This window comes from Pseudochaenichthys georgianus, chromosome 22 (genome assembly GCF_902827115.2).
Source record: "Pseudochaenichthys georgianus chromosome 22, fPseGeo1.2, whole genome shotgun sequence".
In the NCBI taxonomy this organism is placed as follows: Eukaryota; Metazoa; Chordata; class Actinopteri; order Perciformes; family Channichthyidae; genus Pseudochaenichthys; species Pseudochaenichthys georgianus.
The window spans coordinates 3,294,841-3,307,227 of record NC_047524.1 but is presented as its reverse complement, the minus strand read 5'-3'; the positions used below and the strand labels follow the sequence as shown (position 1 = coordinate 3,307,227).

The window sequence follows — 12,387 nt, the reverse complement described above, 5'->3', positions numbered from 1 at the left end:
CCCAAAGTGGGTAGGTCTGAGGACGAAATGCTTGCGGCTCCGTGTGTACGCCCTATCATTCCCTGAAACGATGACGCCATAGCCCCGCCTCTCCCACGTCATTGCTGATGCGTTTCGCCAACAACAACAATGGCGATCACAGGGTTGCGTTTGTGCTCCAGACGCTACTGACCATTATACAGATGTTAGTGCAAAATCTACAGCTCTTCTACCACAACCATCAGCAACAAGTGGACATTCATGTGTTTGTTTATGCCTTATGCCCATGCTCGGGGGTTCTTATTCGCTGCTTTTGGTGTATTTTGTGGCGGAAGTACAGCGCCACTTACAGGCCCGGCATATGTACTACAGCGTCTCCAGCGTTTTCGTGTGGACGGACACGTTTCTTGAGCCGATTCCGTGTGGACGGAAGACTTTTTTGTAAACGACTTTGGTTCGTTTCCGTCTCCGTGTGGACGGGGCCTACGTTTGGTTCCTAAGACAAAAGGAAAGTGATTGGTGATTATTGTTGTCTGCTCAGCTTTCTAAGACTTGTGACCCGCTTTTCAATTCACCACCAGGTGTGCTGATATCAGTAACCTGCGTACAACTTAAATGATTTTTTCTGCTCTGCGAGGACAATGTGCTAATCTGTGCATCCAATCATAAAACACACAAAGCCAACTCTTCAATCAGTCACTTGTTTAGAAATGTGTTTTTGTATTTGATGTTTGCAATGTTCATCTTTGGTAAATGATCGAAATCATCTGAAGTTAACTTGATTTTTTACCATCAATGCCTACATTTACATTTGGCATGAATTGTTCCCCAAAACTGTTCAGTGTACACATGCAGTGACATCTTTAATGTTTAAATATTGTCTTGTCTTGTTTATCGATTTACCAAATGTTTCAAATGAAGAATTGCATGGGTGCTCAGTGGAACGTTTTGATGGGTGACTTGCATGATGGTGTGCGAACTGTAATAGAAAGATGCTAATGGGCCAAATGTGAAAACCTATACCATCTACAAGGAGGTTTTGAAAATATTTTCAATGTATTCAACTGATGGAAATGTGAGTGATATCATTTTGTAAAGTAAATAAGTGATGATGTGCTTGTAAATAGATGCTCTGTGATGTTATACACTCGATGCTCAGATGGTTTCAGCAGATCACCGCAGCAGCCTCCACCAATCTGCACTGGGTTTCAAAACATGGCCTCCTTTCTCTCAAGAATGTATCTGTCAATAAATGAGTGTACATACTGATGTCATGACATACTATTTATTAATCTTAATGTTTCATTAAAAGAGTAAAAATCCACTTGTATCTTACTTTTTTTGTATTCATCTAGGAATATCTCCTGCCTGTATCTGTCAATGATAAGGTCTTCTAAAAACACAATTACTCGGATTGTCTTTTGAAGTTGTGTTCTTCATGCTAGCATATAGACCAGGGGTCTGCGACCTTTTTGACCAAAAGAGCAATTTTGCCCCCTTTTCCACCAATTTTTTTTGTCTGGACCCGGAAAACATATGTGATAGCTTGATAGCCTGTAACGTTGTATATCTTTTATATTATAGACAAAAGTTACAGTTTGTTTGCATGTATTATTTATTACATTATAGAAAACTGTTTACCTCTAATAATAAACAATGAACTCGTATAAGGAGAATACAAACAAATACACAGCCCTACTTTAAAATAAATAAAACCTATAGCTGCACCCTAAAAACAGTTGTGATAGAATTATGACTGAGCATCGTTAGCTGTCTTCCTCTTCCGTGTTTTTCCTCCAACACGTAAAGGCTGCAGCACCTTTGACAACTTCTCTCCACATATCAAACATAGCGGTAAGCCAGCATCGTTTGCTGTGAAAGCAGATAACTCTAACCACGCAGAATGAAACCCTCTGTTCCTCCCATACTTTCATTTTCTTTGATTTATCCAGAGTTCGCTCATCGAGCCGGGGGTCAGGTTATTCACCTGCAAGAAAAGGCGCTGGTGCGGGACCGTAGCAGGATGTGACGCATATTTGAGTTGACCTAATTAAAACCGTTTTTTATTTTATTTATGTGTCACAGTATCACCTCAAAATACAAGATACGAAACATTTTCAACCATGCAACAAAATATAAATAGTCCTACAAATATTTGTATTTTACTTCCTTCTTATTTTTGTCTAAGCTCAAGGGAGCCAGAGTAGAGGGCTTAAAGAGCCGCATGCGGCTCCGGAGCCTAGACAATCAGACAATCAGGTAGCTTTTAGTCTCCAGCAGGTATGAGATGCAAAATGCAAGCTGAGAATATTGTGAAACTAGCAAAACACTTCACATAAACCTTCAACACACATCACACATAATTGAAGTTTAGACCACCACACTTCACATTTCCACTGCAGGGCCTCGCACGGCTTAGTTAGTACTGTATAGTTAGTTAGGCCTTGTTAGGCCAGGCTCACTTTATGCTGCGTTTCCATTACAGTTTAGTAGCTGGGGCAGTAACTATAGTAACGCAGTGTAGGCGGAGCCGTGACGTCTTCTTTAATGGGAACCAAAAAACCAACATAAGCCGTTAGCTGTTAGCAGAAACTAGACAAAAGTTAAACAAGTACAAACCACTGTGTCTGTGTCATGGCGAATACAGTCGCTGCTTTATTTATGTCTGACGTTGTTTTGAGTGTGGACGGTCGGAGCTTATACAGCGTTAGCTTAGCCAATCTTTCAGAAAACAAGCATTTTAAAAGGTGTTCCGCCTGCCGTCTGTCTGCAGACTTGTCAAAGCATTAATTCATGGTTTTTACTAACCGGTATCAGTATGCTACTTCGGCATCATTTTGAAATGTGTATTACAATTAAATCACTGTAAAATATGTTCATTGTGTTGTAGTTGTAGCCACTCACGTCACTAGTTTAGCATATTCAGCCCGGTTGTTGGCCCTGAAAGAACCACGATTTTGGAGGGCCATAAAAACTGTGAAAAGTACCCGTTAGCCGGAACAACGCCTAGTGGAAACGCAATAAAAAACAGGCCGGGTTTGGCACGGCACGCTTAAACCGTGTTACGCGCTGTAGTGGAAATGCGCCATTAGAGTGGACGGAAAGACACATGCTGCTCTTTAACAGGGCCAGTCTTCTTTTCCCTGTGTGATCTTGTTACAGCATATCCAATTAAATTATACAAGTCTCAGTGGGGTGTAAAAGCATTCAGAATATTGCAATCTTATCACAGAGAAACAGCAACAACTTTTCTCTCATCTACGCTGGCGTTGTATTTTTGCGGCCACAACGCACAGCACCCCTCCATCACATAAGACCGCTTCAAAGACAGTAGAATCGCCCCCCCCCCCCCAACATACACTCATGATCCATACACCACGTGTGTCTGCAAAACCTTGTGAGGCGAAGCTGTTCAGCAAAGGTTCTGAAAGTCTGGGACAGAGACAAAAATAAAAAGTGTGAATGTCAACCAGTTGGCCAATTAATTATAACATTCATTATAACAGTCGTGAAGAAGGCAACATAATTAAATAAAAGCAGCTTATTCAAGATAGTTAGTGGGTGGATGACAGGTGTGAAGAGGAAGAGGTGAAAGAACATGGATGAGAGGGCTCTTTTCAGAAGAATTATGCAATGAAAAGTGACAATAAAAAACAAAAGGTGAAAGAAGAGAGGCGTAATTAACGAGTCAGACATAATGATAGTTTATTTAGAAGTGGGCTGAGCAGGCGAGAGTGAATTTCAATTATACAATGACAAAGAGTGGGGGGTTGGGTTTGAAGAGGAGTTAAAATCCATGTTAATCTATACACAGATGTGTGCTTCATGCAGGACCACTTTACAGCTGGTATCAGTTATGACTAGCTGTTGCTTACTGTTAGCTGGTGTGCATTTACACCATGACAAGCCATTCTTCTGACAAAGACAAAGTTAAACGGCTAATAGTTAGTAGTTATACCATTTATTATGTTCCATGACTCAGTTTGGTATCTTTTGAGTTAACTTATGATAGTTAGCATTAAACATAAAAGTGCCTAGTGCTGGAGCTGCTGGGAATATTTAGTTTCATTAAGTCATAAACCCAAGTATTGGGCACAAAAAAAGAAATATGACCTGATAATGGGCATAGTTATTTTAGCAAGCTACAAGTGGGCTAGCTACACTTTTGATGTCCATGTTAACGAACAGGTGAAGAAGCACCACACGACATCCTCTTCATTTAACTGGTACAACTACGATACAAAATCAGAAATATCTACATTACTCTTCAATGGCCATTATACATTTTGTGTCACCAATTTTCAGGGCCGTCCCTGGCCAACTTGGGGCCCCAAGCGACATTGTGAGATGAGGCCCCCCCCCCCCCCCCCCCCCCCCCCAACCGACAGGAGTGACATTTTTTTTTGTTGGAAACGAAGTACTTTGCAAATATAATTCCTGTTTATTATTATTATTATTATTATTATTATTATCAACACAGTTACTTTTTTATACAGTGAGGTAAATGGTAAATGTGCATGTATGTCGTTCAGTATGCGTTTACAGATGAATACGTCTGCATTTCCTGCCAAATACTAGCCTCAAAAAGATTAAAACATAATTAATGCAAATACACTACTTCTACTAATAATAATAATCATAATCAATTCAATAATATAAATACTATATTATTTTATTATAATATAGTTGTAATATAGTCAAGACAAAACATGCTCATTACATGTGATAGGGTGTGCGGAGAACTGCGCTGAGAACTGCGCACAAGCCGTGCTCATAAGCCGAGGCCCCCTGCGTGAGGCCCCCTGCGCAATTAGATTAGATTAGATTAGAATCTTTAATGACCACACAGCCAGGCTGGTGGAATTCGTGTTCAGTGCAGAGTATTACAGCTTGTTCCATACAATTCAACATACAATAAACAGACAATAAAAAGTGCAACACACAGCACAGGGCAAAGACATATCATAACATAAAGTTCAAGGTATGGTGGATTGTTATTGTTCATTGGGGTTATTTAGAGTCCATTTAGTGTCCGTATTGCAAAGGGGAAGAAGCTGTTTTTGAAGCGAGCGGTTTTGGCGGACAGTGACCTGTAGCGCCTCCCTGAGGGCAGAAGTTGGAAGACATGGTGACCTGGGTGGGAGGGGTCAGAAATGATTTTCTTTGCCCTTGTGACAGTTCGTTGGTGGTGAAGTGATTCGAGTGATGGATGGCTTTATTGATGATACGTTGAAGTTTATTCCGGGAGAGGTTGTCTGAACTGCTGTACCAGACGGTGATGGATGATGTGAGGATGCCCCATGCAGCCTGCATGATCGGCCCGTAGGGATGGACGGCCCTGCCAATTTTGCTCACCTGGAAATACAATACACACCTCTGCAACGTAGCCGCATACTGTGGGCTCGGTCTAATTAATGATACTTCTGTCTGCCGCGTCTGTAGGACCCCTGAGCTGCCCTGAGCGCCTGTGTGAGCTTTAACCATAAGTCAGTGGTTCTCAAACTTTTTCTGTCATTCCTCATCGCTCCAATCAAATGGAGCTTACAATTGTCAAATGTATCGTTCTATAACAGGGGTCTCCAACCTTTTTTAGGATGAGAGCTACTTACGAAAAATAAAACAACTCGTGAGCTACTTTTACTCCTCTTTTTTAGTTTTTTGCAGTGTATATATTTAGCACATTTTAACATTATTATATGCTTACCTTTAACCTTTGTGTGCTGTTTGGGTCTGTGGGACCCGTTTTCAGTGTTTACTAAAAGGAAATGTATGCAATCTAATTATTTTTATTTGGGGGTGGACCTCACATCTTCTCGGGGGGTCCGGGGGCATGCACCCCCGGGAAGATGTTTTTTTAAATGTTGAAGTGAAATGCATCAATCTGGTGCACTTTGACCACTTTATATCCTTCCACTAGTTGATTGCTTATAGTGCACAATCTAAGGGTTTTTAATGTCAAGTAAAGATATCTGTGTGACAGTGGAGTGTTGTTGCCTCCTATTTTGTTATTCAATTTGTACACAACTTTAAATAACCCTGTTATTGTGTGCAACAAATCGCTCACACAAAACGTTGAAAGGCTATTATTCCCCTGTTGTCCTTGGGCTTCTGCAGGGCAAAGGGGGGATTGAGCGTGCAGAGCAGCAGTCTCTCTCCGCAGGGGATGAAAGGGAGTGTGATTTACTCTCCTCGGCTATCTTTCAAAACCCTATTGAAACCACTAAAGAGTAAATCTATCAGTCACACCTTCACACTGATAGGTCAAGTGTAATGGACACTCAGGCATTAACTCGAGCTCCCTATAACGGTGTGACAAAAGATACAAGTGTCTTTAGTTTCATTCATTTGTCGTCATTTTAAATGTTGTCACCTGAAATAATTATAACTGTTATGAGACAAAATGCAGACTGTAAATCCTCCTTTAAACCACAACATTATAAATATTGATTGCCCCTCAGCACATTGCATATTTAATCAGAGCAGGATCATCCTTCTCTTATTGAACCGTGAAGACAAAAATCAATAGTTCACAATGGTAAATGTCAGCGAAATAGTTACTGATAGTTTGTACAGCAAATATCTGTCCATTAAGCTATCTGTATAAAATGTAATCATGCAAAAAAAAATGCACATGTAGATCAGTGTATATGTAGGTAAAGTGCGGATGAATCATGACACACACAATAAAGCAAACAGGTGCAATCAAAGTCAGAAAAAAATCAAAACATTTATTGGGCATAAATATATTATATATACGCTACCGATACAGTTACGTCTTACATACATAGGGTAGTATTTGCAAAAATCTATACATTAAAATTGATATGGCAGTTTCTTTTATATAATGCATATGAAATTGTCTAACATTTACAATACAAGAAGAAATGCATGAATTTCTTTTTTTTTCTCAATTCGTAGACCATGACAACATTGGAATGTTTGTTTTTTTTAAATCGTGAGGTAAAAATATGTTTCTGTTTTTTTGTCTCGCTTAAAAAATAGTTAAATACCTGTGAGTCTCTGTACGTTTCTCAAATCGCCAAATTCTCAGTCAAAATTCTCTACTTACTGTAAAACGTACAAAACATAAAAAAAATAAAAATGAAAAAATAAACTGATCAGAAGGCACAGACGTGGGGGTTGTTGGGCGAAAAAAATAGTCTCTCGTTCTTGACATACCTGCAAAATGTGCAGGACATGCAGGATGGGGGGGGGGGCGGCGGGGTATCTATAAAATCACCAGCATTTAAAAATAACAGAACAAAAAAGCACATAAAGGGAGTACCCTGCCCACAAACACACAGCCTTTCAGTTAACAGTGCGTTAACCTCGGACTATACAACACTAACATGACTGGCCTGAGCTCGGCCAATCACCTCTGCTCTCCCACCGGGGCATTAAGGCTTGTAAAGGGGAATAAAGGGGCTGTGGGTGGGCAACATAACATCAGGGGTTTAAAGACAGGAGAGCTCACATATCACCTGTCGACTGCAATGCAACAGGCTAGGTAGACACGCCATTAGCACGTCTGAGAAAGGAACCCTACAAACTGTACTTCCTTTGTTGCCGTAGTTTGCATTCTGCAGGTAGCGAGGCGCCATTTGAGAAGCACGGAACCGTGCTCCAGTAATGCCAATGTCACAGTGACGCCAACGACAGAATAATGCCAATGAATGTAACAGACGGCGTTGGCAGTAGTGTTTGGTACAGAGAATTTGTGTCTCCTCTCGCTCTTATTAACCTCATCAAGACTAATGCTCGGCATAAAAAAGTGCTTGAACTCTGTTAGTCATAATGTATTACCATTTCATTCTATAGCTCTATACTGTAGATACCTCTGTATATCATCTCTTAGCAAAATACTGGATACAAAATACTAACTACTGCTATACCAGCACTAGCCTGAACAAGGAATCGTCAATATTATTATTGTCATCATCTGCCTGAAATCATCAAATGATTGTTTTTGCCGTTTTTTTTTTTTTTTTTTTACCTTTCAGTGTGAAATCAGGTTGTTAAAAAGTCTCATTCGAAAGGGGCTACACATTTCATAATGGCACATTTTGCTTTACAAAACAAAATAATAAAAGATAATATGAAAACAAGCATAATCACAGATCAAGTTAATGTTTTTTTTTCCTTTTGAGAGAATAATAATAACAATAATAATAATAATCGTAATGCTGTGTCGTCACAGAGGAACATCGCAGAACCCTTTAGCCGACTGCAAACGCAACATCTAGTGGACACGAGAAGCCTGCACTTTGGCAATAAAACAGTCAAACGATTTCAGAAGCTTCATTATAACACTAATCAGGAAAAGGAAAAGCCAAAGGCAGCGACGTTTATCCCAATACAGATGACTCCAACTGACCCTAAGGCCTTGCTTTGCTACATGTCTCTCTAAGCAATACAAGAACTGCTCGGCTGTGCAAACAGGAGATGAAAAGAAATTACAAAGGCATTTGGTTACATGTTCGAAACGGCAATGATAACTGCAATGCATGGACTGATGAGCTACAGGTTCCCAACAGCTGTAAGAGAAATACTTAAAGGGTTACTGAGATAAGGAATGCTGGCCTTAATCATACGATCTAACATACATCCATTAAAAAAAAGAAAAAGAAAAAAAAACATGCTACAAGGAAAAAATTAGTATATAACTACTTGTCTCTTAATCTTTAAACAATAAATAAATGAAGATTGCACTGTAATTGGCATGTAAAGTACTGTATGCAAATATATAGTATAAATAAAACCTAGAAAAGAACTCTACCTTAACTTTCCCATCAACTTTGGCAAAGGTATTTTTGAGCTAGTAAACCACTGCTTACTGACACATACGGGAGCAAGGCACAGCATTGACAGAGAACAAGACACAGCATCAAATAAAGATGGAAGGAAGAGAAGCTGAAATGATGACAGCGATGGGGGTGACAGGATTAGATCAACCCTCTGTAAGGCCTTATCCCTGAGGTACGTTACAGGCTGCCAATCAGAGCTGGCCGCAACCCCCCCACTGTTTCATAACCCCCTCCCACCCAGTCCTTCTTCCCCTGCACCCCACCTGACACAATTAGACATGTCACACACTAATCACGCAGGTCAGGGTGACTTCTTTGGATCATCGGGGTATGTATTGGGCTGTACCTTGGCTTCGTTTCTCGGGGTGGGATAAAGGGTGTCAGGCGGGAGGTCAGGGGGTGTTGTGTGTGTCAGAAGGCCCTGCACTGTTGAGTTGTGTGCTGTCAAAGGCTTGTTTGGTTAGTGAACATTAGTTCAAATCCCCAGAGAACATGTCCCCATCTGAGGAGAGGCCGCAGACTCGCTACTGCTCTGATTACATGTCAATAAAGCACCGTTATATAGAGAAAGAACAGAGGGAGGGGAGGGAGAACAGAAAGAGGGAGAGACGGCAGAAAGAAAAGGATGGATCAAAGGCTAGAGAAAAAGAGCAGCCAGAGCAAAAAAAAAAGTCATTACATATAATTATGGGCAGGAGAGGATAAAAGAGGAGGAAGAGTCTTCAAATGTATTGATTGACAGGCTAGCTGGAAGGAGAAACTACAGCTTCAGCACTGCTCTGGCTAGACGTGTCAGGGTGGGGGGGTAAAGCTCAAGCTAATGGCTCTCCTGGTTAACACACAGAGCTCTGAGAACTGGTAGGCCTTTGGGTCCGACGGCTCATGAGCTACAGATTAAAAGGCTCTGGTAGTTGAGATGGTAGAATAAGGAAGGACTGAGATCAGCTCATTTCCTGTTGAGTTAGCCAATCACAATCCCAGCCCGGCTTCCTTAACGCTCGAGCCAATTTGTGCCCGGCAGTCGAATACCTACCAGGGTGAATTTCGTGATCCGAGACCTGCAGTTAAGGGCTCCTCCCAGCCGCTGAACTGACCTCAGAGCAGCTGTTTGTGAGCACCTCGGGTCGAATCCTCCCCTTTCACACTGTCCTTCAGACCTTATATTACATCATAGATATTTGTTATAATATATATTTATATATTGTGTGTATATATATTAGATTACTGGTTTTCCATTCTTTCTTAGATATAATAAAATCACAGGATAGCAGCACCTCACACTTTCTGCATCACTTTGGTAGCTGGATGAGTGAATGATTGAATGTTAAAAGCTGAGCAGATATGAATTGCATGTATTGACTGACAGTCCGCAGCAACTGAATAATAAGGTATGAACGGCTAAAGCTGTGTAGGCCTACATTGGAATATGACTGAAATGAAAAAAGACTGCAGCAAAAAAGAAAAAAAAAAGAAGCACATTACACATTGAAAAACAAAAAGTAAGGCAATGACCGTCATGAAATATACACGTTCTCTAATCAAATATGTTTTTAAAAAGATACAAAATAAAAAACATGCAAGTCAGTCTGAGGAGCAACTGCTTCGCTCACAGCTATTTTAAGGCATGATTATCAGTTTTCTTTCCCATCCGAGGCGCAGCTAACACAAGGCTTCCCTCGACAGAAACGAACGAACGAGACAGACACCAGAGACGTAGAGAGAAATGAGAAGCTCAGTGAAGGCTGAAGACAACAAGGCGAGGAAAGCCAGAATTGATAATTTGACTAAAAAAAGACCATACATAGCCTTAGAAGTAGAAGTGTCTCTTTTGACTTCATTCGTTTCTTTTGTTTAGAGTTTCTCTGTGATTTTGCGTTCTCTTTCTATCCTATAGTTAACATTCCCTCACTTCATGAAGAAGTACTGTAGCAAGCAGGCGATGAGGATGGAGAAGCCGGCGAACACGCACACGATGAGCGCCGCGAAGCGCTCGTCGCTGGAGATCAGGCCCACGCCCTTGCCCGCTTCCACGGGGCACAGCTCTCCCGAAGTCGCCGTCTCCTGGCGACGCAGCGTGAACAAGGAGGAGGGGCTCAGGGGCCCGCACAGTTCCTGGCACGTATCCTGGCAACGGCGGCAGGCGCCCACACGGAAACGATAGTCTGTGTTGCCCTGGAGACCGGAGATCTGGAACACGCCCTCGTCTCCCTTAAAAGCCTGTGAAGGGAGTGCAACGAGTTAATGGAGCTGTGTGCAAAAGCATGTGTAATCTCAATAAGGAGCACATATATAATGTGTACTGCGCAATCGATAACATTTTAGTCAACACAACTCACTGCCGGATGTTTTTGAGTGGGTTGGTGTTTTGATGGAATGGAGACCTGCAGAGTAGCTCGGGTCACAGTGAACTATGATTGCTTGTTTTTATATTGTTGGCACGGTGAAGCTCTCAGCATGAGGCAATTTACAAAAGGGCCTGCAAATCTGTCAGGACATCAAGGTCTATAACATGAGCGTCTCTTCAGTCTTTATCTAACAATGCCTTTCTGATTGTGTCCTACTTTTTCTTTTCACTCCGTCTGTAAAGCGTCGTTGAGCACCTGTAAAAGCGCTAACAAATCTATTATTATTATTACTTCATTTGACATTTGAGGAGTTATGTTCCTCTTTTTCTCCCAGACACATGCATTAGCACTATCTTACATCTTAAGGTTAACCGAGAAATGCTCGAAGCTGGAAATAGGTCGTTCGGGATGAGAAAAGCAAAGGCTCATTGTGGAACTCAATAACCTAAATCTGAAAGAACTAGATGTCACGAAAAGTCTGTATTTACTGTATCTGTACTCTGTATAACCCGTACCCGTAGGTTTCTTTCAGACTTTCTCAGGGTACGGGTTATACAGAGTACAGATAAAGCCACTTTAGGCGAATTTGAGACTTGTAATATTGGGTTGTATAAACGACATTGTGGTTTTCCTGCATATGAGAGCATTTAACACCATTTCCCAGGCAACAGGTGGACTGTACCGGCCCCTACACACGGCACTTCAACGCTTCTGCCCATTCACTTTGAATGGGGTGACGTCACGATTCGCCGAACTGCATTGTGGGAGCAAAGCGTAGCTTCTCTCGCGGCGTTCGCTGCAAAAGTAGAGCAATGTTCTACTTTTGCCGCCTCGACGGAGGCGTCAGCCAATCAAATCCCTCGTATGTAAATCTGACAGTACAAGCACTAGCCAATCAAACCGGGTGTATGTTGGGAGAGCCAGACCGCAGTTATTTCCCATATGTCAAAAAATGGAGGAGAAAATGATCGTGGCGGTAGGGAATCACCCGGTACCCAGTCCCTATTTACATACAGGGATACAAACCGGAGGAGCCAGGCATGGGGGGAGGGGGCAGAGACAGTGGGAGAAACTGGTAGGTTTTCGCTTGTTTGGGGAGTTTATATCCAGTGTACTTCGTTTGAATGGACAGCTAGCAAGCATAGACAGTATATTTAGCCAGCATGGATGTAGCATGAATGCTTTGCTTTGTATGTCCGGGGCGGGACATTCATGTGATTGGTTGTTGGTCGGGTTGCTCGCGTTGACTCCCCAAGCTC

The 12,387-nt window shown here is 41.7% G+C and overlaps 1 protein-coding gene across 1 annotated transcript in view; it reads right to left on the bottom strand.

Moving 5' to 3' along the window:
• Positions 1-6,687: 6,687 nt before the first annotated feature.
• fndc3ba (fibronectin type III domain containing 3Ba) overlaps positions 6,688-12,387 on the bottom strand; it is a 130,090-nt gene continuing 124,390 nt past the window's right edge. Inside the window, exon 27 of the mRNA XM_034110916.2 lies at positions 6,688-11,000. Coding sequence (XP_033966807.1) covers positions 10,689-11,000 — 312 coding nt within the window. The 3' untranslated portion in view covers positions 6,688-10,688. The remainder of the gene's footprint in view (positions 11,001-12,387) is intronic.